This window comes from Lissotriton helveticus, chromosome 8 (genome assembly GCF_964261635.1).
Source record: "Lissotriton helveticus chromosome 8, aLisHel1.1, whole genome shotgun sequence".
Lineage (NCBI taxonomy): Eukaryota > Metazoa > Chordata > Amphibia > Caudata > Salamandridae > Lissotriton > Lissotriton helveticus.
Window position 1 is genome coordinate 1,139,141,801 of NC_136069.1, and position 24,286 is coordinate 1,139,166,086.

At 43.5% G+C, this 24,286-nt stretch overlaps 1 protein-coding gene across 1 annotated transcript in view; it reads left to right on the forward strand.

Annotated features, from left to right (window-relative positions):
• LOC144771902 (interleukin-18 receptor 1-like) overlaps positions 1-24,286 on the forward strand; it is a 383,123-nt gene that overhangs the window by 271,735 nt on the left and 87,102 nt on the right. The window contains exon 7 of the mRNA XM_078656140.1: positions 9,884-10,042. Coding sequence (XP_078512266.1) covers positions 9,884-10,042 — 159 coding nt within the window. The remainder of the gene's footprint in view (positions 1-9,883; positions 10,043-24,286) is intronic.

Genomic DNA, 24,286 nt, shown 5'->3' on the forward strand with positions numbered 1-24,286 from the left:
ACCTTGAAAATCATTAACTTTGCTACCCTTCACCCAACCATCCAGTGCTCTGCAGAAAAAAGTGACATACTCAACATACGTACTGTTAGGAATCTTTGCACAACCCCTGAACCTATGTCTGTACAATTCAGGAGTTAACCCATACCTGGTCATCAAAGCTTCCTTCATGTGTGGGTAAGAATTATGAACTTCAGAAGACAAATCTAGCAGTGTGTCCCGCCCCTCACTGAGGAACGGCCCCCACAACCCCGCTCCCCAATCTCTCTCAGGGACCCGGTGGGAAGACATGGCTACCTCATAGGCCTTGAACCACTGTCCTATGTCATCATTCTTAAAAAACTCTTTTATCACTTCTTTAGGTATGTACACCCTTGATTCTACCTGCACTGGCGTTGTGCTGCCACCAGAGGGAGGATGTTCCAAACTTTTAGCTTTCAGCTCCATCTCCCTCAATTTCATCTCATGCTCCATCTGAATTCTTCTTTATTCAGAGCCATATTTTTGCTTTCCAGCTCCAGTTGCCCATTGATTTTAAGTTTTGCCATCTCCATCTCATGTGCTCGGGTTTCCTTCCTGTCTGCCAACTCCTCTGGCGACAGGACTCTGCCAAAATCATGGATGCTTTCTGCTGGTTCAATTTCCACACCATTCTCAGGTGCCCTTGACTCAATCCAGGCCCTCAGCGCCTTGTGGCATACGGGCACATGCATCAACGATAATTGTATTTCGCAATTTTAGGAATCGCAATCAAGTTGCGATTTCTAAAATTGCGATTGCATTTCAGAAATCGCAATTTCAGATTTCTGAAATGCAATGCATGATTATTTTTAAATTGCGAATTATCAATTTGGAAGTGGTAAATTAGCATGAGGTTGAACCTCGTGCTAATTTACCGAAAACCTTCAAACATGCACAAAAATGCATTTTTGAAAGTTGCATGTTACACACACACATGTCCTTGGGACATGTGTGTGTGTAAATTGCACTTAAGTTTAATTTCAGGGGTGCAGGGAGGGGTTCTTTGGACCACCCCCTGCACCCTTGAAATTGCATTTTCAATTTGCGATTTGCAAATTGAAAATCGCAAATTGTAAATGCCTTCCCATTGATTCCTATGGGCCTCTTGGCCCATAGGAATCAATGGGAAGGGTTTTCCTTAATTGCGATTCGCAAAATGTGAATCGCAATTAAGGAAAATTACCGAATGGCAAAAAAAAAATGTGAATTAATCATGCATTGCCGTTTGCGAATCCTTAATTGCGATTCCTTCATTTTCGCAATTAAGGATTCGCAAACGGCAACATGGATGCATGTGGCCGATTGTGTCTTGTTTCTACATCCAGACTTGGAAACTCCAAACTTTCTGCAGAAGCCCTTCAGCTGGGCTAAAGTGTAGCTCTCTAGTCTCTCTTCTTCCCATTCTATTCCTTCAATGTCAGAGACTACAGAAGCTGCCTTTTCTATGCTGTTTGGACCAGGCATGATTTCTTTAGAAATGGAGATCTTTCAGCAAAACAAAGATCAAAAAGTATGTGGCTGCGTTATGGTCTGAACTCACTACTTGGTGCTCACCAATCACTGTACATGAATCACAAATGCAAATTCAGAATCCTCACCGCTGACCACCAATGTTAGATTTGGGGGTCTCTGGTTGGCACAGGTAAGGACTTGTGACAAGCAGGGATCCTCTCCTCTAGTCAGGACAAGGGGATTACCCTCTAAAATAACCCCTGCTCACCCTCTAGGTTGCGTGGCGTGAGCAGTCAAGGCTTATGGGTTAAGCATTTGTAAACACATACAGTAACTTAGTGACAACACCACACCAGGGATTGTATAAAAATAGGTACTTTTATATAAGGCTTAGCACGAGATCCAAACAACGTTTAATATTAGGCCACAATACTATTTAGCAAATAAGAGTTCTTTAAAAATGCGTAGTTTAAGTTCCATGCGCTTCATGCTGCCTGTGCGGCTCTCTCGGGGATGATCGTATCTTGTAAGAGTTTAAAATCAGCGTCGCGGACTCTCAGGTCCGGTGCGCACACAGTCACAGCGCGAGTCGTACAGTTTACCTTGAAATGCGTCCGACGCGGACGAGGCATTTGCAGGAGTGAAGGCGAACCAGGGACGCTGTCGGCCCCTCTGCGGTACGGACCCCGCTGGCTGTAGGCGTCTTTGAGAGAGGCGTAGAGTGGGGACCCCGAGGAGCGAGGCGGACGGTGCTGGTTCTCCGGCGTTCACTGAGCAAGGCGTGATGCGTGTCAGGCCTCAGAGCGGGGATGCCGATTAGGACCCAGCAGCGTTGGCGGAGGCGGCTGGTATGCTTCGAGCGTACGTGCCGTACCTTTTAATGCGGGGCTGCAGGTTAAATCTCCGTAGCGCAGTGCAAGGGGCCCGGTACGCTTCAGACGTACGGGACGTATTTTCCTTGCGGTGCGCTCAGGTCTTAAATTCCAGTGGCAGGGAGGCAGCGAGTCAGTGCGGCTCGAAAGGTGTGAGGGTGAAGCAGGGTGCGGGCGGCCCTTCTGGGACAGTGCGAGCTACGGCTCGACTCTGGAGCGGAGTCACACGGTGTGGGGCGGCCGGGCACGGACTTCAAAGCGGACAGGGGGGTATGAGTCGCACTCGGATCGCGGCTCCAGCGGCAGGGCAAATCTTGGCAATGTCCAGCGGCTCTGTTTGAGGCAGTAGGAGTCCAATAGTCCTGGGACTCCGTTCAGGGGGCAAGCTCACCTACAAGCCCTTGGAGATTGTTGAAAGCACAAGTTGATAAAAAGTCTCTTTAGTCTTTTCCTCTCCTCTCGCAGCAGGGCAAGCACTGTAGGCCAATCCCCCAGGTCAGGGACAGTACTCCTCATTGCAGCTTTCCCAGTTCCTTCTCGTCGGGCAGAGGTTCTTCTTGGTTCAAGCAGGATCTAATTTCTTAGGAGCAGGGCTCCAATATTTATACCACATTTCTTTTGTTCTTTCAGGCCAGGGGGCCTTTGCCTAGTTCAGTTCAGTTTTTGAGCACTGTGTGTACAGGACTCTGGCTTGTCTTTTCAGTGTGCAGGGCATAGACATCAAACGCTCCACAGGAGGTGGATCCAGCATTGTGGTGGCAGAGCACAGCCCTATTCAGAGTCCAGGTGCACTCCTCCCACCCAACTGGCTGTAATCTTCCTATTCACCACCTGGCAGCCCCAGCCTGTCTCCTTGAATTCCCCAGCCCTGTCACTCACAGAAACCAGACAGCAGATACACATCCTAGCAGAGGGGGGCTGAAAAGGTTAGGAAAGCAAATATCAACTTTCTAAAAGTGGTATTTGCAAACACAGAATATTAAAACAACCTTTACTGAAAGATGTATTTTATTATCCTGAGCTCAGGCATATTAAACTTGAATTTCTAACATGTTCCCTGAGTCTGTTGGGATCATAAAATTTAACAATTCCAACAGCCCATTCTGGCCTATGAGAACAGGTAGCCTTACAGTAGTGAAAAACGAAAATGGCTGTAATTCACTATTAGGACATGCCACACACATCAGGGCTTGTCCTACCTTACACTTACAATGCACCCTACCCTTGGGCCTACCATAGGGGTGGCTAATATGAAGTTAAGAGAAGGTTTAGGGACTGGCAATGGGGTGCTCTTGCCCAGTCAGCATGACAGTACCAGACTGCACGCAGGTTCTGCAATGGCAGACCTTAGACATATTTTACAAGGCTGCTTCTGTGGGTGGCACAACCAGTGCTGCAGGCCCACTAGCAGCATTTGGATTTACAAGCCCTGGGCACTCCTGGTGCACTTTCCTGGGGTCTGACAGTAAACATAATAAGCCAATCATGGAATCCAATCAATATATACATTTTATACAGGGAGCACTTGCACTGTGGCACTGATTGGCAGTGGCACAGTACTTTGAGCAGCAAACACCAGAAAAATACATGAGGGACAGAAACAAAAATGGAAGGGAGACCCACGCCAATGGTGCCAGGTCTAACAGATACCATGGCCCAAATCGTGTCCCACACATTCTCGATGTCCATCATCCCATGGCGGAACCAAGGCCCCACACAGCTGATGTGAATGTAACGCAGGAAGTTTAAGTGGAAATGGTGTTGAATGCACAGGAGACCCGACAACCTTGCAAAACAGTGACATCCTGATAGGACTACGTTAGACACCATGAAGATCGTATTTAAGACCACCATTTCTTTTTTTTCTCAGTCATTGTTTTCTTTTTCTTTCATAACTAATGTTTGCTTTTCCATTTGTGCCCTGGTCATAACAGTGTCTACAATATGAGTTCCGTATTCCCCTGTCCTGATTTCCAGAGAAGCACTCTCAATTATACACCATGTGGCTTCTAAAGCACCCCACTCCCCTTGATTGATTGAATTGTTATATTCATCTTTCCTACAACCAATCCACATAATTCCATTTCTTTTATACATTTTTACGACCAATACTGTTTCGTACATGTCCATTCATCAAAACCGCATTGTCAATGCGAATGGCGAGTATGTGTTTGGGAATATCACATAAGGGCACAGTTATTTAACACATGGGATACATGTTTTCTGTGGGCATTACACACCTCACAAACCATCATGCTTTTGTCTATTGTTACATGACAAGAAGCCCAAAGTTGGAGAAGCAAACGTATGCAGTGAGTGGAAGGGATAGTTATGGCAAGTGGGACATGAGAACTGTTATGGAGGTGTTAAAGATGTTGTGGTCAGATCATGTTGTGAGTGGTAGGCAGATATTAGGGTGGCTGCCTGATGGAGAGTAAACAGGGGGATAGGAAATGGCTAGAGATATATCTGACACCAATAAGGGAGAGTAGGGTCATCTGGAGAAGTGGAAGTGGAGAAGTGTGGCTCACTGGTTAGAGGAGGCAGACCTGGAAGCAGAGGTCAGCCCGGGACCAGGGTTCAATTCCCAGCTCGGCGGGGTCTTGAGTCCTAAAATGTCCATGGACTCAACAATTCTCGCTCCGGTGCCTACTCAATTCACGGGTTCACACTCTGCGACTCTGGGCAATAGCTTGCTTAATCTCCACAACGGCCCCTCGCGGCGGGATGCCTGGCTTTCACCTTGCGGATACCCTGCCGGGGTTATCTCACAGGGGAATACCAGGACGGGTTCCCTAAGCAAGCGCTTAGAAACCGCTCGGTGATTTGCGCTATATAAATTCCTGTACATTTACATTTACATCTGGTGGATCCTGATTTGAGAGCACTAGAACCACAAGTGTAGAGTCCAAATCATATGAACTAAAGCCAAAGCAATTGCAAATATGAAGCACAGATAAGTGGTTGCCACCAACCCAGCCAGTGGCTTTAATCTGCTCCTTCTCACTGTTTTCCTGTGCCTGATGCTGGTGACTGATGACTATCTTTGAGTGTCCTGCACTCTCTCTCTCAGAGCTGCTAAGCGACTTCCAATAGTAAGTAGGGTATTGAGCCATAGGATAACACAAAACGCAAAAATGTGTTAATGAGATTCCACGTTGAGAAACAAAGGCAATTCATGTGTCGCATACAGGGTAGACATGGTATCAAGGGACACATGACAACAAAGGGCGATGATGATGGGGGACAGGGGAAACATAGTACACACATGAGACTGTGGAAATTAACTGACAAATGGAAAGCAGAGAGGAGAAATGATGAAAGGAGTGATAGAGCAACAGAGGTGATAGTGCAACAACAGACGAAGGGAGACTGATATACAGTGTTACACTGGAGCTCTTGTGGTAGGTGAACAGGGAGGCAGGGGTCACCCAGAAGACAGGAGTAGCAAGCAGCAAGAAAGAAAGTGAAATAAGAGAAAATCAAAAATATGGGAATAAATGCAACAGAGTTTGAATTATTTTGTATCTACATGGCCATGCCACACATGCAGCTTTTGGATTGAATGTTCCACGTTTCCACTCGTACCATGTGGGTCAACTGAAGACATGATCAATGTCTGCCTCCCAACAGAGCAGCTGCCACATGTATCTGGGCAATTTTACCTTTTATCAACTTTTTTGTCTTGCCACCATCATCATAGTGCACATCACTACTCTGAAGGGCACTCGCCATATCAGTGATATGCCGTTACATGACCTGCTTGGGAGGAGCAAATAGGCTGTGATGAGGCATTCGGAATAGCTCAGTGTCTCGGTTCCTAGGGTGGTGGGGATGTTGCTCAGCAAATTTTGGAGAAAGACGAAAAGGCCACGTGACTAAACTACAACTGCTCTGTATGGGTTTCATAATTACTGACAGATGAGAGAGAGTGTGTGTGTGTGTGTGTGTGTGTGTGTGTGTGTGTGTGTGTGTGTGCGTGTGTGTGTGTGTGTGCAATTGTTTACCCTGTCAGCATATTTTTATTTTATTTATAAATTCATTGTGGAAAGTCCTGCACCAACATGGAATTTGTACAGGGATATTAGTGCTCACACATGTAACTCCCTGAGTTTCTGATAGCGGAACTGTCTGCAGAGACTTAGGTGAGCAAATGGCCCAAAGAGTTTTTTGCATGTAAAAGCTTAACAGTTAATTAGGCCTAGGGATTTCTGTTACCGTGGTGTAAAACTTGCATAACCTTTTGAATTTCATGTTGCACTTGTTACGCATTTCATGAAATTTCACTTTTACACCACATGGTCTAATTATACCACTTTTGAGGCAATGTTTTAGCATAGGAGCATGCAAACCGAGCGAACGACTAGGACAAATGTTGGCTGTTGTATGCATTACTTGTGTTTTTGCACAATTCTTTATGTGAAATGTGTCCTTATTTTCAAAACGGCTGCAAGGATGTATTTTGCTCTAAAATGTAGTGCTAAAAATCGTTTTTGCTTTTCATATACTTTTGTAAAATTACACAAAAGCAAAGTGCATTAATTTTGCACACCCTGAAGATAATCACAGGTGTTCATCCACCTAAATATGTACAAAAATAAGGAGGCCCCCTATTTTGGTTTGTGGGACCAGGGGAGATAAGTAGAGAAACACAGGGAGTCCCAGTATAACACAAATGTAAAATCCTAACAGCTGTTGCAGAGCTTAATGCAAAGAAGTGCAACTTGATCACACAAGCATAAAATACTGATTATGAGAGAGGCAAGGTAGAACCAAAGGTATATTGTAACAGATTTAGTATAGTAATCATCTGCATGAGACCAACATATTGACTCCAGAATTAATAAACAGTCTATCGGCAATGTCATAAAAATATTATAAGTATTTATTCCATATGGCTGTCTGGAAACAGTTTGCAATTTATAATGTGTTTAAAAACATATGTTAATCAGCATACATATATATGAATCACAAAATTTACTAATCAATCACATGATACATCATTACATAGAGTACATAAACGGTATAAAAAAGATAAAAAAAGAGAATCAGGAACAAACAAGTGTCGACGCGGCGTTTCGGCTTTGTGTGAATAAAACGCCTTCTTCAGGACAGATTCTCAATGTTAAAAACAGGAGAAATGTATTGGACTCAGTCATATACTGGAGTTGTTGCGCTATTTTTTAGTTCTTTATTTGATAAGAGCGGTCTGCTGGCTTATCCCATCGATTTTGGGGACTTTGACAAGTTGGTGCCAGCTTTAAACAGTCCGGGGAAGCCCTTTGAAAACAGAAATATTCCAGTCCAGTCGAGGAGCAGCGAGGCCGAACCTTTGATACTAGATTTGGTTATGGGATGCAGGGAGGTCAACCCCCAAGCCCGTAGTGCCATAGTAAAAGAAGGCCTTCGGCTGCAGCGATTTCCATATAATGACAAAAGAATTTTAATTGAAAAAATCTTTCTACACACTATCGGTGGCTCCCCCGTACTGTTTAAAGCTGGCACCAACTTGTCAAAGTCCCCCTGTTACTAAGGTACAGCAAGTAATGTTAGACATGGCCCAGGGAGTGTGATTTATCTATCATTTATACCGCCAATTTGAAAGGATCGCCCGCGAGAGGAACTTACTTTACATGCAAGGTGGGAAGACATGATAGCAGGTCCCCTCACGGAGCGGGATTGTTTAAGAATACACAAAGGGGTTAAAACAGTAAGTTCCACTGAACTATTTAAACTGACAAAATATAGTTATGTACACCAGACTTACCTAACCCCCAAAAGTCTCAGCAATATATACACAGACCACTCCAGTGCATGCACCTGTTGCAAAGAACTGGAGGCAGACTTTATCCACATGGTGTGGACGTGCCAAGATATAACTACATATTGGGAAGCAGTGATAGTGAAAATACATGACACAACAGGATGGGAGGTCACCCGGAATGTCCGTATAGTATTACTAGGCTTATTGCCCACTTCCAAAGGCAAGAAATTAAGCAGAAAATTCATACATCTGGGACTAGTATTGGCAAAACATCGACTTGCTATTATATGGTTTAGCCCCATGCCCCTCAGGGTTGAGGTATGGACGAAAGAGGTGTGTGAATGGGCAACAGCGGAGCAGGTCCGCATGAAGCAGGTCCAGAGAGATGAGAAGCTTGATGACAATATCAGGGCATGAACAAATATGACCACAGACCTGAGGGCCCCCCCCCGATACATGAGATAATCGAAACAAGCCTGAGGGAGGAGTCGCGTGAAACTCCGGAGTATAGTTCAAGGTGATGATCCATCACATGACAAGATGAATACATGAAAAAGGGACACCCCCTAGAGGATATAGGATTGGAGGGACCTAGAAACCAGAAACGGAGGGGAGGTAGACCAGAAGGGAGGGGGTTAGTTTCTGAGAGTTAAAATGACATACAATGTTGAGAACAATTATTGATGAAACATTGCAGGCATACGGGTATGTAATAATAAAAGAGATGTTAGGAAAGGAGGGGATTAATTTCAATGACATTTATGCTCTGCGAAATAAATTGTGAGATGACCTACAAAAGGCAATAAAAAGGTTTTAAAAAAATCTTCTGAAATTCCCCCAAAACCCACTATTTAGTTGTAAATAGTCCCCATTTTCATACCATTCCTCTAAAAGCCTCCCACATTTGCCACGGATACATATATCTACATGTCCGGAAATCTCTGCCAGCTTGGCAGATATTTCCATACAGATAGGATTAAAGGGGTGGAGGCAGAGATCTCCAACTTTAGAATTGTGAATTTCATTTTCGGTATGTGAATAACGCTAATCTAATGCTACTTTATGTGTTACAAAATGCAATTTGTAAATTGGGCCCACTATGACGCTGGCAGAAGTTAAAAGAACATAACAGAAGGGAGAATGTAACCATATATGTATGCTATGTTACTCTTATCAGGCTTCATTACTTAATCACCACCTGTGCAAATATGTACTATTGAGCTAGATTTAAACACTATCATGATTGTAAATTAGATGCACTTGGTCTTGCATATTACAAAGATGATAAGAAATGTTTATTTTAACCTGTAATATTTGTGATACTACCGCATACATACCATTACATTTTGGCAGTCAATTGCCTTTCTGTAATGAGAGTAAAAAATCAGACTTAATCTCAAGTGTACAAGGCTATACTGGGATTAGCGTTTGAAGTTTTATATATATGGGATTAAAGTACCTCATGCTGTAAACTATAACATTATAGCACGCCACTGAGGAGTTCCATGACAATAAGGGGAACAAGGCCGAACTGATAGAACTCCGACGACGCAAATCTAAAACACATGAAACAACCTCTTTAGCAATCGGCTGTCAATCTTAATCCATAAAAGAAATCCATGAAAGAAAACCTTAAAAAACATTAATTTATACAATCATCATCGCTCATTTTGATCTCACTGGCTTTAATTTCACCTTAACATCAATGTTAAAAATGTAATGTGTGTTTTATGTAAGATTGAACTACAATGCTTACTATATTTGTATTTTTTTTCAGAACAACCTGACATTGCACAGCGGACATTCACTACGGGAATCACTTTAGCGATTGTATTGCCCATCCTATTCATTTTAATGTCTGTTGTGTGCTTGATATTCAGAATTGACTTAGTTCTGCAGTACAGAAGAATAACAAATAAAGATGAGACAAAATCAGGTATGTTTTTCATTTCTAATCACTATTCATCAAGGATGTTTCTTTCTAACTAAGTTTGTTGAATTGATAAATGTTTGCTTATACAAGAATCAGAAAAAGTCAAGACTAACTGTGGAATTAATGTCTTCTTTGTTCATCTGTATTAAACGTTTCGCTTCATTGCTACTTTAATTATCCACTTGCCATCCAGCCATCGTATTCCCCCCCCATACTTTGGCAAAGTTGTTAGGTCTGGCTCTACAGAGCAGCTTCAATCTCCTCCCTAAGTCCAACCCTATTCAACACCTACATGGCCCCTCTGGCCACCCTGGTCAGACTCTACTGCATCAACATATTCTCCTATGCGGACGATTTTCAGCTTCTCAACTCATCCTCTCATTCTCCTCAGATCTTACTAACATCAGGTCTAACTTCCACAGATGCATGACCAGTGTCACAAGCTGGATGCAAAACAGATGCTTCAAACTCAACACAGACAAAACAGAAATACTCATCTTTGGGAGAAACAGCTCCCTGTGGGTCGACTCTTGATGACCTAAGGACTCACAGAACACGCAAGAAAACTTGGATTCATTCTGGACAGCAAGCTCTCGACGAGGAAGCAAATAAATGGTGTCTCATCCTCCTACTTCCTCACCCTGTGCATGCTCAGGAAAATCTTCAACTGACTAGCCATCAGCGCCAGATGCACCGTCAACCAGGTGATCATCTCCAGCCACCTGACTACGGCAACTCCCTCTAAATGGGAATCACCTCACAACTACTAAACAGACTCCAGACCATCCAGAACAAGGCATCCAGGCTCATCCTTGACCTCGAGACATGGACCCACATCACCGTCCACCTCAAATCACTGCACTGGCTCCCCATCAGCAAACAATGCCAGTTCAAACAACATCACCGTCCACCTCAAATATCTGCACTGGATCCCCATCAGCAAACAATGCCAGTTCAAACCACATCACCGTCCACCTCAAATCTCTGCACTGGCTCCCCATCAGCAAACAATGATTGTTCAAACTTCTCACCCACACCTACAAAGCCCTACACAGCAAGGGAACTGCATATCTCAACCACAGGTAAACTTTCACCAATCTACCTGTATACTTCACTCCTCATCCCACTTCTGGGCCCACACACCCTGTTTTTGCAGGAGTGATGGCCGCAGCTTTTCACTCCTGGCAGACAAATCGTGGTTCGGCCTCCCCCTCCATCTTCACATAGCCCACACCCTGCAGGAGTTCAGGAAGGACCTGGCTCTTCGACTAATCCATCTCAGCAGCAACAACCCCCCAGCTCCTGGATACACTCACAGGTCATAAGCAGTGCTTTCCAAATTGCATTTGATTTGATTTGATTTTGTCCGTACTCTTAAATCATATACCTAGAGTTTCAGAGGAGTGAACATCTCTCACTGCAAGCTACTGACAGTTTAGCGTATCATTCTACCTGATAGGAAGTACTACCATTTCAGTGAGTGATTTGCATTGTATTCACTATGTAGCAGAGAACATTTTGTTAATGCAGAGAATGTCTTGGAAAGACTTCCCTCTAAAGAATAGCATCACACTTTTAAGCTGTTTACTCAAAAAATGATGTTGGTAAGAATGTAAAGGCAGTATTGGTACTTGTAAGGTCATGTATTTAGGAAAATATTTTAAGTGTGCAAAAATACACCACTCTATGGAAAATAAAAATAAGTTTTTAAAATTCGGACCCGAAAACGAATATACAGCATAGCCATAATTGACCTTGTCTTACTTAAAGAAAGCATCTGCTGGAAAGCTATGGTTCTCTTTTGTATGCCTATCCCCCAACTGTGGCATGCAGGTGAATAAATTAAAATGTCCCACTACCAGCTGAGGTCACCCAATTTCAAATATTTTCTTTTGTTCCCTTTACTTTTTTCACTCTATCTTAGTGATGAGGACTTCTGCTAATAAAGACATTTTAAAAATACAGCTTCACATCTCCACCAAAACATTTCACCCTATTATGCATGCATCCAGTGGACAACTCCCTTAAATGGGTCCATTTCCAGAAGAAAGTCCTTTCTCACATTCGGAGATAAAGGAAACTGGCCTTGAAAACAGAATTGTTTATGTAGTTTGCCAATCTAACTTAGCCTGGGCTGAACTCATGGAAGTTCACTACACGGAGTTCTGCAGAGTTACATTAAACTCTGTGAGATTCCATGGAGTTTTGCAAACAAGTAGAAAATGATGTGGTGCTACCATTTAGCACTGGTAGCGCATTCTGTGCTGAACAATCTGCACAAATGGCATCAGGCAGTGTGCAAGCACGCAGTCATTTTTTTTTTTGTTTAGTCTGCTCTTGTTATTTTCTCCTGACTCTGTCCTGCTCCATCCCATCCAATCCACCCATCTGATCACTATTCTTAATCATTCCCACCTTTTCTTTACTTTATTTATTACTTTATGATTTTCCCTGTGTGTATTAACATTTCTGTGTGTTTTTTTGTGACTTTCTTGTGCTTTGTTTTTCTGTTGCTTTCCTGTCCTGTCCTCTCTGTCCTCCTGTTTCCCTTCCCTTTCCATTCCAATTCCCTACCAGTTCCAGTCCCAAATGGCAAAAGCAGGCAGTGCCACCCACACCCCCTGTGGGCTACGCCGATGGGTGTGGTGCTGACCCACCCTATTTTTGGCAATACGGATGTAGGCACACTCATATTTTGGGCACAGTGCCCCCTCCCCTGCATGTTGGCAGCAGGTGGCAGGCTGAGGAAAGGTTACATCCTGCTGGAGCATCATGTGCTCTGGGGGTGAGTGTGGCACTGTGTGGCCAGGCAAGATGGCCAAACAGAGATGGCACTAAATAGCTTCTTTTAACCCTGATAACATTCTTAATAATTCTGAACTCAACAATACCACCCACACTCAATGACAGCAGGTTAAACTACCGGAGCATGCAGAGAGACACTGGATGTCATGGAAAAGAAAAAGAAACAAGTAGAGGCGTTCCCTCATGAATAGGCCTGCAGCAGATGCATGCAAGCTGAACCCAAGACTTAAATCAAAACAGAGTGTTGTACCTCGTAGGCTAGAAGATGAGGTACACAGCATGCATTGTGGGAAGTGAGAGGCTGGGGGACACCCAGAAGTGACTGTAGCAACAGTCCAACAAGCCAGGAGAATATGACCAGCAGCAGACGTCCAAAATGTCTGGTTTTTGGTGAACTCTGTGGAGCAGAGGAGAGGTGCTGCACCTGCAGAAGTTGAAAGATGGAGCCCATAGAATTAATTGATCTGACTGGGGCCTTTTGAAGTTAACCAAGTAGTTTCCTGTGTACAGCAGAGAAGTAGGCGCCAAGCGGAGTATGAACCTGAATGAGGAGAGGATCCTGTTGGGAGGAGAGAACTGGCCAGGGAGAGGAGCTGTCCTGTCGGCTGAAGTCAGAGCTGGAGTCAGAGCTGGAACAAAGCATATCCCATCAATAAAAAAGAGAAAAGGTTTTGACTCCCCAAAAAAGAGGGAGTCTGGGGCATGGAACAGTGCTGAAGTCCTAAAATGGATACATCATTAGAGAAAACTGTTGACAAGTGGCAATAAGTAAAGGAGCCACCATTAGGTTTAAGAGGCCGAAGTGGAGAATAAAAGGAATGAGTGAGCTCTTGAAGTGCACCCATTTTTCTCATTAGTTAGGGAGCATTCAGGAGTGACTCCCTCACATTCACTAGTGAGTCCTACAAAATTGACACTTCACCCTCAGCTCATAAGAACACTCTCTGGACTTGTGGATGAATGGAAGAAGACTAGATATGCTGTGTGGGACCTGTGTGTGGACCAAAATGGCTGGACTTGCTCCCACGTCTACCCAGAACTAAGAAGTGGCTTCCAATAATTAGATGACTGACCTTCAATGCGGCTACAGGGACACAAAAAGCTGCAAGAGGCCTTTATTCTAAAGTGACCATTTGCCCAGTAACAGGTTGGACTAGAGTGGACTTTGATGGTGGACTCTGCTGGAGTAAGACCTGTCCCTAAAATTCTGGGAGCCTTAGACGTGGCCAAGAGGATCTGCTCCAGAAAGTCTGAAAAATTTGACTTCCAAGACCTTCAGAGCTTCAGTGGGATCTTTCTGCTAATACATTGGTTCCCAAACTGTGTTCCGCGGACCCCAGGGGTCCGTGACACATTACCAGGGGGTTTGCAGGCAGCAGTTTTAAAAGCACTGCAAAGTTCCTTGTATAATCAGCAGTTTCCAGGCAACACTAAACGTATCAAGATAACTCCTGTGATTAATATACCTGCAGGGGAGAGATTGGAGTTTTGTCCAGTGGCAGCTTTGACCCATCTAAGGTAGCGCAGAGGTTTAATTTGCCTGCTGAAAAGAACTTGTACCTTACATTACAAAAAAATAGTATTTTATGTGTGTAGCTCAGTGGGTTACTGCATTTGTCACAGAGATTCTGTTGTTACTGTGTAATTCATAAGTTGCAATTGTAGTCTAGCACCGTGAGCTATGAACTGCCATCAAAGTGCTGAATGCAAACTTCATGGTACTAGTTAGTAAGTTATGTTTTCTTTTATTAAAGTCAACGCTGACCACTGTGTTATGTTCTGAATCTGAGTTTGTGCTTCTCTAGAGGAAGCACTCTTAAAAAATGCCTACCTGTATGAACGACATGTCAATTCTACACCTTTTAGTCCCCTTTGCCTTATGTAACATTTTCCTAACACTGATTTACACATGTAGTATTTATTGTCTCTGTATGTGTGTGATGAAAGGTGCTCTGACACCCTATACTGGTATGTGAGGTGCTATAAAACAAATGAAATACATGTGACAGAGGGGTTAAAGAGAGATAAGAGGCACTGTTGGAGGGTGATAGTGAGAGATTCATTGAAGAGCCCCAACAAAGATTGTTGTATCCTGGTGCACAGTAATGCCATAATTTACTATGCTTGAAAAGCTAATACAATTCAATATATAATGACAAATGTGTTGTAGAATGAACCACTTTTTCCCTAATTTTCTTGAAGGAGAGCACCCCCCAAAGACCCCTTTATAGTGGTCAGGCTAACTCGCTGCACTTAGTGTGCACCATACGAGGACTGGTCTGACAATATTTGCCAGGGCTGCTTTGGGTTCCAGTCCGGCCCTAGCAGGGGCAGTAGCCTCGTATCGTGAAATAAAGCCAAATATTGAAAAGTTAGCTGGAGAGATGCAGCCCGAATCTTCCAATTAAAGTTTTTCAATTTTTGCAAATTTTGTTCAATGCAAAATATTAAAATCTTTAGTAATTGGAGTATTTGTTTGGTGTCCACTTGTATGTGTATTTTTTGCAATTTACTGTTTTAATGTTTGAAATTAAATTGTACAAATTGTTTGGGGGTCCCCGACTTCCAGTAGTGACTCAATGGGGGTCCTGAGGAGTCAAAGGTTTGGGAACCACTGCGCTAGGATATCGCCATGCACTACTAATTACCTCACATATTATATCATTCATTACATGTTCTATGACATCATTACTAACATCACGGCAACAGCTGAAATGGCATCAATGATGACAAAACTGTGAATGGCGGCGGGCTAGTTATAGTTAATTTAGGGCATGAGTTATAGTTACTTGAAATAATGATAACTGGTGAATTTCAATGGTTTTGTTAATTTAAAATGGTGTGTTTTAACTACCATTTTCACCTAGCTATAGCGTCCCTTTAATCTTTGTTTTTTTCAGTGAATTTCTTACTTTTTTTATAATGCAAAGTTAGATATTATTACTAAACCTAATTATAAAGTCACTTTAAACATTGGTTTTTTCAATGAATTTCTAGTGTTTATTTTATCGTAAAGTAATATTTTATTGCCATACTTCCCACCAATCCCACTCCTTGCACAGCCGTTGGCGCCCAACCCCCCCAAAGGCGGACATGACTGACAATGTAATGTTAAAACATAAATGGTGTCATTTTAAGTAAGGCAGATATACTGACTTTCTCGAGGGGTCGAACAGGTCAGAACGCCAAAATATAAACAGTGACCCTATTGGCTTTATGACGGGGTCAGCATATCAACATATATAAGCACACTTATCAAAATATCACACATAAAAAACAATCAAAAGTATATTTAATAAATTCATACAGCATATACATCTTTGAGTCTTTAAAAAAAGTCAAGCTACAAAGTGCAGCCATAAAACCAACCAAAAGGTGGCTCTGCACTCCACCTGAAGAGTATAGAGCTCCTGCTAGGAGTGCTTTAAATAAATATGCTAAGCTTCGGGGGTCATAGGTTTATTGACCCAGGAGACTTTTTTTTTTTTTTTTTTAAATATTGCTTGGGAGCTGCGGCACTCTCTACAACCCACCACAACATTAGAAATACATGTTTGATGGTGCCCCTGACCCTTCTAGGGGCAACACCATGTTCCATAAAATGTGTAAAAAGCCTTTGCACTGCAACATGGGGAGAGCCATGCTTGGAGCTGTACATAATAAATGAGCAGCATCTGCCTCTCTTTCATTATTCCTTTTTTGTTGTTTGTTATTTCCACATGTCCCTGTGCACACCTGGGACACCCACCTCTTAATTTTTGTTAGGGGCTGCTGGAGGAACGCCAGTGCCAGCAGCCCCGCAGGCTCTCTGCAAGCAGTCCCATGAGCTGTGCAGGAGCCAGCAACACATGTTTTTAAATATTTTTTTTAAATAACCAGGGTGCGATGGTGTGCACATGGGTTACCCCACAGCATGTTTTATGTTGGTGGTAGGAGGGCAAACCCCACAGCCCCCATGGCCCCTCATGGGGGCACCCATACCTACAGATCACGCACGTAACCTGGGCTTCATCCTAGACTCCTTCCTCTCGATGACCAGACAAGTCAACGCCGTCTCATCTTCATGCTTCAACATACTACGCATGCTCAAAAAAATCTTCCGCTGGATCCCCACCGAAACAAGAAAGTCACCCACGCACTGGTCACCAGCCGACTGGATTATGGAAATACCCTTTACGCCGGGACCACAGCCAAACTACAGAAAAAACTCCAACGCATCCAAAACGCCTCAGCCAGACTCATACTGGACATTCCCCGTCAGGCTCACATTTCCGGTCACCTGAAGGATCTCCACTGGCTCCCCGTCAATAAGAGAATAACGTTCCGTCTCCTCACCCACGCACACAAGGCCCTCTACGACCTAGGACCCGAATGCCTCAACACACGACTGTCCTTCTACACACCCACCCGCCAACTACGATCATCCAATCAAGCCCTCGCCGCAATTCCGCGCATTCACAAATCCACCATGGGAGGAAGATCCTTCTCCTACTTAGCAGCCAAGACCTGGAATTCTCTCCCCACTCACATCCGACTTACACAGAACCACCTCTCCTTCAGAAAGCAACTAAAGCCTTGGCTATTCGATATGTAATGCACCCACCCTCCCTCAAGCGCCTTGAGACCCTCTGGGTGAGTAGTGCGCTATACAAATTCTTGAACTTGAACTCATGCTCCCTGCAAGACAAGAGTCAACAAGACTTTCTTATTTCTTTTTAATACTGAAGGCCAGGTTCCAATCTGGGGTACCCCGTAGTATTTTCAATATTGGGTGCTTAAGAGGGAGCCCCTAGGACTCCACAGTCCTGCCAGCTCCCCTGTCAACACCCATCTCAGGTGCGGTGGCAGCTGGCATTGCTACCAATCAGTCAGAGCAGCTTTTCTTTTACTCCTGCTGGGTAGGAGCTATTCTGTCTTTTCCTCTCTGCAAGAACGTGGGCAGGGAGAAACCTTCTGCTCCCACTGGGAGGGAGCACAGAAGACCTCCCTGCCACTATCTCACTGGTAGGGAAACGACATCGTCCCATGGAATGGGACCCCAGGGACATTCTGATAAAGCTGACCATTGGGGCATGGGGTCCCTGGGGTCATAGCATGGCTTGGAGAAGGGGCCGCCTGTACCTGTCTCCATTATTAAAATGCTGGCTCTGGAGAATCAGGTCCCTGAGCCTCAAGGAGGCTCTGGGAGGGGGGTCACATGCTCCACACTCCTATTAAATGAATAGGCCCCAGAAAATGGTGTCCCTGGGGCCTTAGGAAAGTTCAGAAGGGTGATGAATGCATCCCCCATTAAATATATTTTGATGCAACCCCTTGGGCCCTGGCACTGCCAGTTTTTTTTGCAAATGACGCGGATCAGAGAATCTTCTGAAAATTCAGAGCAAAATGTATGTTTTTGGCCCCTGGGATATCCCTCTAGAACTCCCCCCTCCTGGCCTAGGGTGTCAGCATATCCCTATCCTGCTGCCCTATTTGTTTTTTTCTTTTTCTCTGAGTCCTCAAGTCATAAAATGGTTGCTGCCACATCTTTGTTAATGTGGTGCCAGTCAATCAGATCTTATGTTAAGGTCTGCCGACTCCACAGATTCTCCATGATGTAAAATATGCACAGTTTTTGAGCCTTCATTTCTCAAAGACTACGGAATGGATTTACACCAAACACAAACATCACACTTTCTGGATGAAGATGTGGCTTTCTGCCAAATTTTGTGAAATTCCATTCCGCCATTTTGGCTGTAGCTGTGTCTAATTTTCCTATTGGAAAAAGTATGGTGAATGGGGAAAACGCTTTTTCTCAGCCCCGCTTGAGGATCACCCCAAAGCTTTCCAGTAAGCAGCTGAGGTGGAAGAACTTTTTTGGGGGGTAAATTGTGTGGTGCCAAAGGCTTTTTTATGCCCCTCTGTTGCTTCTTTCAGCACCTCTCTTTCCTCTTTCTGTACCTCTCTTGCCTCATTCTGCACCCCTGTTACCTCTTTCTGCACCCCTGTTGCCTCTTCTCGCACCTTTGTTGCTTCTTTCTGTACTTCTCGTGTTTCTTTTTGCACATTGCTTGTTCTTTCTGCATCCTTCTTCCCTCTATCTGCACCTCTCTTGCCTCTTTCTGTACCTCTCGTGCCTATTTCTGCCGTTCGCTTGGCTCTTTCTGTACCTCTGTTGCTTCTTTCAGCACTTCCCGCACCTCTTTCTGCACCCCTCTCTTGCCTCTTTCTGCACTTATGTTGCTTCTTTCCCTGCTTGCCACTCTCTACAGTTCTGTTCCTTCTTTCTGCACATCTATTCCCTCTTTCTGCACCTCTGTTGCTTCTTTGAGTACTCCTCTTACCTATTTCAACACCGCTCTTTCCTCTTTCTGCATCTCTGTTGCTTCTTTTTGCACCTCACTGGCCTCTTTCGGCACCACTCTTGCTGATTTCCTGACCCCTCTCTTGCCTCTTTATGCACCTCTTTTGTGTCTTTCTCCACTTCTCTTGCCTCTTTCTGCAGTTCTGTTGCTTCTTTCTGTGCCTCTCCTGCCTCGTTCTGTACTTCTCTTCCCTCTTTCTGTACCTTGGTCGCTTCTTTCAGCACGTCTCTTGCCTCTTTCCTCTTTCTGCCCCCCTCTCTTGCCTCTTTCTGCAGCTGGTGCTTCTTCCCTCACTTTTCTCACCTCTTTCTGCAGTTCTGTCCCTTCTTTCTGTACTTCTCTTCCCTCTGTTTCTTCAATCTGCACCCGTTTTGCCTGTTTATGCATCCCTCTTCACTCTTTCTGCTCCTCTCTTGCCTCTGTCTACATGCCTCTTCCATCTTTCTGTACCTCTTTTGCCTGTTTCTGCAGCACTCTTGCCTCTTTTTGCACCTCTGTTGCTTCTTTCCCCACTTCTCTTGCCTCTTTCCGCACCACTGTTGCTTCTTTTCTTACTTCTCTTGCTTCTTTTTGCAGTTCTGTTCCTTGTTTCTGCACTTCTCTACACCTCTGTTGCTTCTTTCTGCACCCCTGTTGCTTCTTTCTGCATCCCTCTTCCTGCTTTATTCACCTCTCTTGCTTCTTTCTGCACCTCTCTTGCTTCTTTCTGCAATTCTGTTCCTTCTTTCTGTACTTCTCTTCCTTCTTTCTGCACCTCTCTTGCTTCTTTCTGTACCTCAGTTGCTTCTTTCTGCACCCCTCTTGCCCGTTTCTGCACCCCTCTTCCCTCTTGCTGTACATCTCTTGTCTCTTTCTGTACCTCTCTTTCCTCTTTTTGCAGTTTGCTTGCCTCTTTCTTTACCTGCTTCTCCTTTCAGCACTTCTTTCCCACTTTTTGCACCCCTCTGTTGCTTCTTTTTCCACTTCTCTGGCCTCTTTCTGCAGTTCTGTTCCTTCTTTCTGCACTTCTCTTTCCTTTTTCTGCACCTCTGTTGCGTCTTTCAGCACTTATCTTGCCTCTTTATGCACCCCTCTTTCCTCTTTCTGCACCCTACTCCTACTTCTTTCCCCACTTGTCTTGCCTTTTTCTGCAGTTCTGTCCCTTCTTTCTGCACTTCTCTTCCCTCTTACTGCACCTCTGTTGCTACTTTCAGCACTTATTTTGCCTCTTTCAGCACCCCTCGTTACCCCTCGTTCCTCTTTTTGCACCTCTCTTGCCTCTGTCTGCATGCCTGTTCCCTCTTTCTTCACCGCTTTTGTCTGTTTATGCAGTTCTCAAGCCTCCTTCTGCATCTCTGTTGCTTCTTTCCATTCTTCTGTTGCTTCTTTCTGTACCCCCTTGCCTGTTTCTGCAACTCACTTGCCTCTTTCTGCACCTCTCTTGCCTCGTTTTGCTCCCTTCTTCCCTTTTCTACACCTCTCTTGCTTTCTGTACCTCTCTATCCTCTTTCTGCAATTCTCTTGCCTCTTTCTCCACCTCTCTTGCTTTTTTCTACACCCATGTTGCCTCTTTCTACACTCGCCTTCCATCTTTCTGAACCATTCTTGCCTCTTTCTGCAACCCTATTGCCTCTTTCTGCACATCTAGTGCTTCTTTCTATACTTCTCTTTCTTCTTCTGCACATCCCTTGCTTCTTTCTGTACACCTCTTGCCTCTTTCTATAAACTTCTTCCCGTTTCCTGAATCTCTCTTGCCTCTTTATGCACCTCTCTTCCTTCTTTCTGCATCCCTATTGCCTTTTTCTGTACCTCTGTTGCTTCTTTATGCACTTCTGTTGCTTCGTTTTGCAACTCTTTTGCTTTATTCTGTACCCCTATTGACTCTTTCTGCACCCTTCTTACCTTTTTCTGCACTTCTCCTGCTTTTTTCTGCACCTCTCTTGTTTCTTCCTGCAACTCTCTTGTGTCTTTCATCACTTCTCTTGCTTCTTTCTGCACCTCTGTTGTTTCTTTCAGCACCTCTCTTCCCTCTTTCGGCACCTCTCTTGCTTTATTCTGTACCTTTATTCGTTCTTTCTGTACTTCTCCTGCTTCTTTTTGCACCTCTCTTGCTTCTTTCTGTACCCTTCTTCCCTTTTTCTGCACCTCTCTTGTCTCGTTATGCAGTTCTCTTGCATCTTTCTGTACCTCTGTTGCTTCTTTTTGCACTTCTCTTGCCTCTTTCTGCATTTCTGTTCCTTCTTTGTGCAATTCTCTTCCCTCGTTCTCCATCTCTGTTGCTTCTTTCAGCATTACTCTTGCCTATTTCAGCATCCCTCTTACATCTTTCTGCATGTTTGTTGCTTCTTTCTGTACTTCTCTTGCCTCTTTCTGCATGTTTGTTGCTTCTTTCTGTACTTCTCTTGCCTCTTTCTGCATCCCTCTTCCATTTTCTGCAGCTCTGTTGCTTCTCTCTGCATTTCTGTTGCTTTTACCTTTTTGTATAACAATATACATTGTATGCTGTTTGAAACACAGGTATTCAAGTATTTGTATGTTTATTTTTATGTAACATGTCACTAGGTAAAATCAGAGACAAATGCATGCATACCTTCACAAAGTTTGTCAGACTTTCAACAATGATATGGTTAGGATTGCTGTTTTACAGGAACTCAGAGAACCAATTATTAACCGATATAGATACTCATGTAGCTACTCACCAACCTATGCAGCCGCTTACATGCCAACTGACAGACTGATAGACATTCACACAGATTAGTCATTCTCCCATGCATTCACTAAGACACGTTTAATCACACATGTATACAGTCACGTACATACTAAATCATCCTTTCGGACACTCATACACCCACTCATTCTTCAATACACCTTGGTATATATATATATATATATCTATATATCTATATATCTATATATATATATTACCTACTGGCGGTCGCCAGTAGGTATATATAGTTAGGATTTTTTCCCTATGGGATTTTTGAAAATTCTATGTCTAATAACTTTGGCGTTTGTGGACGGAAATGGCTGAAATTTTCTGGAAAATGGAACATTTTGTTTCTGAGCAGCCCTTGAAAATTTGGGGGGGGGTTCGTCAAGGGGGGGCCGAGAAAAAAGGGGGGTCCCAAAACGTGTTTTTAACATTGAGTTTTCCATAGGGCGGTTGGCCTCACTTTTAGCCCGAACGGCTGAATGGATTTGCACGAAACTTGGCAAAATTGTAGGGACTGGTAGCCCGATGTGCCTTTTGTAGGTCTCAATATATGTGCTCCAGTGGATTTTGAGAAATTAACGTTTAAAAAAAGATATATATCTGTAAGCGCGCTCCGGGCAGCGCCCCGGTTCGCGGACCGGGGCGCGTACCGGAACTTTGCGTAGCGAAGCTGATTGGCTCTCCGGTGTCTGTCAACATTCTAAACAGTCCGTAGCGGCCGCCATCTTGTCTCTCGGTAGGATTGAGAGACAAGAGGAGGCCAAAACAAAGGGGGAAATGACCATAAGGGGGCATAGTAGATCCTCCCTGACCCCCTAGGTTTAATGTGGAGGCTTTAAAAGGGCCCCGCGGGGCAAAAAAAAAAAAATTTTTTTTTTTTTTTTGCGTGGGTAGCGCCCGGTACGCGAACCGGGAAGCGTTCTGGGCAGCGTACTACAATGAAAAAAGAATGAGAGACTTTTCAAATGCAGTATGTTAATTGATTGTTGGTTTTGTTGATTATTTTTTATTTTCTTTATTTTTTAAGCATTTTTTTTTATTGTGATTGTGTTTCATAATTTATTAAACTTTCTAACATTTCAATGTCAGAAATTTCATAATTATCATGGAATATACATTGTAGTCTCTGAGGGTGTAAAATGTCCTCATTTGCAAGGAGGTTATCTACTGCTTGTACACATTGCAGTAGTTCATTGTCCCAAGTTTCATCGAAAAATTCAATGTCAATTTGATCAATTGTATCAATCAATTCTTGGCTGCTCTCTTGCAGGTCCATTTCAAAAGAAACTTGGTTTTCGCCTTCCATTTTGCCTGAAATTTGGATTAAAAAAATATATATTAGTAGAGATAGGGCAATGTTGGGAATAATTTTAGATAGGCATTTTTTATCAGTGAATTTATCTTTGGGCAGTGTATAGTATCAGAGTGGAAGTAGGAATTTAAAAAAGTGTATGTGATTTAACGTAAGTAAATTCATAACTATACAAGAGAAGCCTAACTCCATCCATAACTATAACAGAGAAGTCTCTCTAAATCTATAACTACTACAGAGGGATAGTATATATCTATCAGAAAAAGTTTACCATATTAACTTATAGTGCACAATATACTTCCGTTTTAAAAATAAAAACTTACCTTTAGAAAGAAGTTGAAGGAATTAGTGAAAATACTATTGAAATGTACAGCAAGAAGTAGTAGTCAAAATGGCTGTGTTTTCTTCTCTTCCTTTATATATATTCAGGTATATAACCAATGAAATGTCAGGTAAAAAAGTAGAAAATGAAAGTAACATTTTCATTGGTTGTCAATTCCAACACTTCAGATGTGTTTTGTGAAGTAATTTACCTCAGGGTATTTAGAGAGGTCTACAGGCTAAATGACTAAATGGAATTCCAATCAAATTTGTGAAAATGGTAGGGATTGGTATGTAGTATGAGCTAATCTATATTTGGTGAAATTGTCTCCAGTGGCTTTTCTGTGAACTACTTTCCCACCTTTTTTGATGGTGCGCTTCCCAGGGAGCGACCCGGTACGCGAACCGGTGAGCGCCCCGGTACGCGAACCTTAAGCGTTACGGGAGTCCACCATTTTGTGTTTCGGTCGAATTAAGATACAAAATGGAGGGCAAATAATGTTCAGAATGGGTAGAAGGGGGCACGGTAGACTTATCTTGACACCCTAGGTTTTGTGAGGGTGGCTGAGGAGGCTTATATGTGCGGAAAAAAAACATTTTTTTAAAAAATTTCGCGAGGTTAGCTCCCGGTTCGCGTACCGGGTAGCGCCCCGGGGAGCGTACTTTGTTGAAAATTAGTGAAAAATGTTAGAGTAAAATAATAATTGTGAGTGATTAGATGTAGGGTAGCTCTGAGAAGAGCTTTTGGGTTTATGGTACATTTAGGTACTTAT